Genomic DNA, 4,558 nt, shown 5'->3' with positions numbered 1-4,558 from the left:
TTCCCATCCCCCGGCCTGAGCAGCTACGGGTGGAAGGCAGCCCCTTGAGTCGAGGGCGGCGCGACCACTGCTCCGCTCCAACGGCCAGAGACCGAGGTACTAATAGTGTAGTAGGGTGAGAAATATGAAAAACTCGAGTAGCAAAAAAAGTCTCGCTGCCATCTCCGCACGCTCACGCCGCGAGCATTAAAATCCCGGAGAGACAGCAGTGCGGCTCTTTCTTTCTTTTCACTCGACCCATTCGCCTGCATGGGTGTTTGTACCTACATACTAGAACATACATCATGAGAGAACACAACACCTCTCCCTTTTCTCCCAGGAAGCTAAAAGCCGGTATAAATTTCTTTTTCATCGAACATTCATTTTCACTCGACTGCCCTTGTGCACCGGTACCCGGGCTGCTGGGGCGAGCCTCGGCGAGACTGCGTCAGCTGTTCCCACAGCAGGCTGGAAGTACCTCGCCAGTACCCGGGGACCTATGCTCTGCCTCCTGCTCGCCCCGGCGGCGCTAGCGGCTCCGACCGGTGCCGCGCTCATCTACTGCGACCCGGTCGGTTACGAGGGCCGCTACTTCCGCGAGGCCTGCGAGGCCCGAGGCGTCCTCCTCGTGCGGCTCTGGTCCACGCCCTATGCAGCGATGCTGTCTGAGGACCTCGAGGACGCGGAGGAGAGAGCCGCGATCCAACGCGGCTGCGCGCCTGCCGCCGGCGAGGAGGCTGCTTGGGCCGAGAGTGCGTTGAGCGGCATGGCCATCACCGGGGTGCTGTGCGGTTCCGACGCCGGCCTGGCGACGGCGGAGCGGCTGCAACACGCCCTTGTGCCGGCTCGCACCAACGGGCTCGTCCCGGCCCGCCGGGACAAGTACCTCATGCATGAGGCTCTACGCACTGCCGGCCTGGCGGCGGCGCGGCAGTCCGTGGCGCGGAGCTGGGAGGAGGCGGAGGATGCTAGGTGCTGAACACGCATACTCGGCTGCACTGCATTCCATCGCATTCCACGCCGAGGCATGATTAGATGAGGGATTAGAGCAGTGGCCCTGCTCCTCGCGCAGAAGCGCCGAGTGCTCTGCTCGGCCCAGTGCTCTACGGCGGAGTGTCACGTGGTGTGTCGGTGTCGGATCTCTGTCGGTGCTCCACACCGCAAGCGCGCTCCTTCCTCCTACCGTACCCGAACCCACCCTCCCCTACCCCACGGTACCCGAACCCACACCGCAGGCGCGCTCCTTCCTCTCGACGCTGCCCCCGCCGCTGCGTGTCGTCCTCAAGCCGCGGCGGGGGCACGCCGGCCTGCGGGTCGGGCTGGCGACCCGAGTATTTCTTTTCGCCCACTGTATTTCTCTTTCATAGGCACGCCGGCCTGCGGGTCGGGCTGGCGTCGAGCGAGCCGCAGGCGCGCGCGAGACGCTCGAGACGCCACTCCGAGTCACTGCTCGCATATGGCTAACCCTCACCCTCACCCTCACCCTAAGCAACCCACACTCAGCCCGTTCACACCAGCGCAGCTACGGCACTGAGACCGCGTCCCCTACCCAACCGCTGTGAAGAGCTGATGAACCCACACCGTGCGGCTGACTCAGATGAGAGACTGCAATCCCTGCCACGCACCACCAACCCTCACTTGACCGGCTGACACTGCGCCCCCCCCCTCCAAAAGAAATCACTATGGCCCGGGCCCCCCTACCCTGGGTGTGTGTGAACAAACCCCCGAACCCACACTCCCTAGCCGGCCCATACCCTGACACTGCTGTGAACAGGTCCTAACATTGCTCAGTGGACGCGCGTCCCCTGTGGGTTCCCCCTCCCTGGGGGTAGGGGATCCCGCGCCCAGTGCATATGGGAGACTACCCGGTATCGGGGCACCTCCGAGGCACTCCCGTCCGCAGGCGAGGCACATGGTGGAGACGCTGCTGGCGGAGCGCGTCTCGCTCGACACCGAAGCGGAGGGCGGCGCCCTCTGCCAGGAGGTGGGCTTCGCCGAGACTGGCCGAGACTCGCCGGAGGGCGGCAGGAGGAGGAGAGGGAGGGCGGCAGGAGGAGGAGAGGGAGGGCGGCAGGAGGAGGAGAGGGAGGGGGGCAGGAGGAGGAGAGGGAGGGGGGCGAGCTGTGGTCGACTCGCCTCGCCGAACGCCGTCGGATAGGTGTGCTCGAGGGCGGGAGAAGGAGCGCAACGCGCGCCTCTGAAAAAGAAGCACACGCGGAAAAGAAGTGCGACTAGGTGCTCGAGGGCGAGGAGTGGGTTGTCGACACAGTGAGCCGCGCCGGCGAGCACAAGTGCGTCGCGCTGTGGCGGTACGGCAAGGGCGAGGCGAACGGTGCGCCTCGCCGCAACAGCAGACAACCCCCGCAACAGCAGACAAGCCCCGCCGCCGCGCCGACCACCCTACAGCCACGGGACCGAACCCACACTGGATTCGAGACTCTGGAGGGTATGGTACCAGGCCGCCCTGCGCGAGCTTCGGCGGACCGCGGCTAGGCGCGCCCTTTGTCAACTTTTACGACGAGCTGCGGCCGTGTGCGGGCGAGGGGGAGGAGCGACTGGTCAGATACGCACTGGCCGGCATCTAGCCGCGACCGAGAGAGAGCCGGCATCTAGCCGCGATGTGGGCGAGATCCAAGGCGCGACCACCTCTCGGCGGGACCTCGGCTGCATCCGGCTCCGACCCGGCTACACCTCGGCCACAGGCTGGACTCGACACCCTACAGCCACGGGACCGAACCCACACTGGATCCGAGACTCTGGAGGGTACGGTAGGCTGTGCTCGACACCCTCGGCTGGCGGTGGGGCCCAGCCCACATCGAGGTCAAGCAGACAAGCCGCGGGCCGGTGCTGGTCGAGGTCAACGCGGGCCGCTTCAACGGCGGCCGCGTCGGGGGCACTAGCACACCCGACACTCGTCTCTAGCTATGCATGTGGAGGCAGTGGTAGCGTGCACATGCACATGTGCATGCACATGTGCATGTCATGCATTCCTCGCACTTGGAATGGTCAGTCGGTGGACAACGCGCCCTCCCCCGTGCCCCCCCCAACGCCGCTCTTCTCTCGGTGCTCCAGGCACCTCCTCGTGACCATGATCTGCTCGCCGGGCCGGACGGACACACCACGGCTCACTCGCGACGCGGGCGGCGTAGGCGTCGACTTTGGGCTGCTCGCCGACGTGTGCGTCGGGCACAACGCGTACGACGTGACGCTCGACGCGTACTTCGACCAGGCGGCGTGGGCGGCGCTGCCCGCTCTGCCGCCGAGGGCGCTGCGAGGCGCCGGCCGGGGCTGGTGAGGCTGCTCGCGAGACTGGCCGAGGCTACCCGCGATTGTCCCCGAGAGTAGGAGCCGGCCGGCTGGTGAAGCTGGTCGCGAGCGAGGAGGGGGTGCTGCGCGCGGCGGTGCCGCCGCCCGCCGGGCCGCGGTCCTTTTTTTCTTTGTGAGGCGGCGGTGTTTCTCTTTTAGGCCCTCCCGCCCGCCGGGCTCGAGTCGCTCGTGCGCTGGGGCCCGGAGCCGAGTGAGCCCGGCGAGCCGGTGGCCCTCACGGTGGACAACAACTCGTGCGCCGGCTACGCGTGGCTCCTGCACGCCGACGAGGCGGTGGTGGCGGCCGATTGCGCGGCGCTGCACGAGCTGCAGGCTGCGGGGCGGTTGTTTGACGTCGACTCGGCGTCAGGCGCGGAGAGCTGACCCGCGCTGAGACTGCTCCGGTGAGTGTGTGTGTGTGTGTGTGTGTGTGTGTGTGTGTGTGTGTGTGTGTGTGTGTGTGTGTGTGTGTGTGTGTGTGTGTGTGTGTGTGTGTGTGTGTGTGTGTGTGTGTGTGTGTGTGTGTGTGTGTGTGTGTGTGTCACGTCACTGCATCCTCTGCCGGTTCCTCCCGTCGCCTCTTCTTTGTTCGAATGTGTTTCAATCCACCCTTCACGAAGCCCTCCCATGTAGCTAGCGTTCTTTGCGAATGTCTCGAAATGGCCATCAGGCGCTGTCTGCTCGCAGTCTGTGCGGGCCGCTCGTCCTCCTCGCCCTTCTTTCGTCCTCCCGTCCCTCCCCTCCACCATGGCCTTCTCGGCACTTCTTTCTCCATCCGCCTCGCCCTGCCTTTTCGTATCGTGCCGTTCGCCCTCCATTCGGTGACCTCCATGGCTGTCCGCCTCCTTTTGGGTGGCGCTCTCGATACCGTTGCGTCAACCTCGACGTCGCTGTCGCCTTCCCCGTGACCCCGCCGTCGCCCGTGCCTCGGTTCGCGTCATCGGTAGCGTCTCCGTTGTTCCCTCGTCCCGTGCCTCGCCGTCGCCCTCTTGGCTCGGGCCGTTCGCGCGATTTCGCTCCTCCTGCGTGTCGCCCCTCCGTCTCCTCCCGTTCCTTCGTCGTCATCGTCGCTGTCGCGAAAGCCCTCCGGCCCCTCGATTCCCTCGTCTATCCCCTCCCCGCTGCGTCGCCCCAGTTTATATCCCCATCCTCTGCGCACGTCGCGTTGGCTTCCTCTCTCCCACTTTCCTCCCTGCCCCTCTCGCTGTCCGGTGTTAGTGGACCCCCTTCCTCTCCCTCGCCATCGTCACCGTCACTGTCCTCGTCGCCGCCA

The 4,558-nt window shown here is 65.9% G+C and overlaps 1 protein-coding gene across 1 annotated transcript in view; it reads left to right on the top strand.

The window, feature by feature from the left end:
• The first annotated feature begins 376 nt into the window (after window positions 1–376).
• The window catches only part of EMIHUDRAFT_434514 (hypothetical protein), a 5,211-nt gene continuing 1,029 nt past the window's right edge, over window positions 377–4,558 (top strand). The window contains exons 1-9 of the mRNA XM_005782436.1: window positions 377–937; window positions 1,215–1,292; window positions 1,363–1,389; window positions 1,883–1,963; window positions 2,215–2,311; window positions 2,473–2,552; window positions 2,752–2,857; window positions 3,129–3,254; window positions 3,325–3,380. Of these exons, the coding sequence (XP_005782493.1) occupies window positions 479–937; window positions 1,215–1,292; window positions 1,363–1,389; window positions 1,883–1,963; window positions 2,215–2,311; window positions 2,473–2,552; window positions 2,752–2,857; window positions 3,129–3,254; window positions 3,325–3,380 (1,110 nt within the window). The 5' untranslated portion in view covers window positions 377–478. The remainder of the gene's footprint in view (window positions 938–1,214; window positions 1,293–1,362; window positions 1,390–1,882; window positions 1,964–2,214; window positions 2,312–2,472; window positions 2,553–2,751; window positions 2,858–3,128; window positions 3,255–3,324; window positions 3,381–4,558) is intronic.

This window comes from Emiliania huxleyi (genome assembly GCF_000372725.1).
Source record: "Emiliania huxleyi CCMP1516 chromosome Unknown EMIHUscaffold_19, whole genome shotgun sequence".
NCBI classification, from domain to species: Eukaryota; Haptophyta; order Isochrysidales; family Noelaerhabdaceae; genus Emiliania; species Emiliania huxleyi.
Note: the sequence above shows the minus strand (reverse complement) of the source record. Positions and strands in the feature narration are given on the sequence as shown.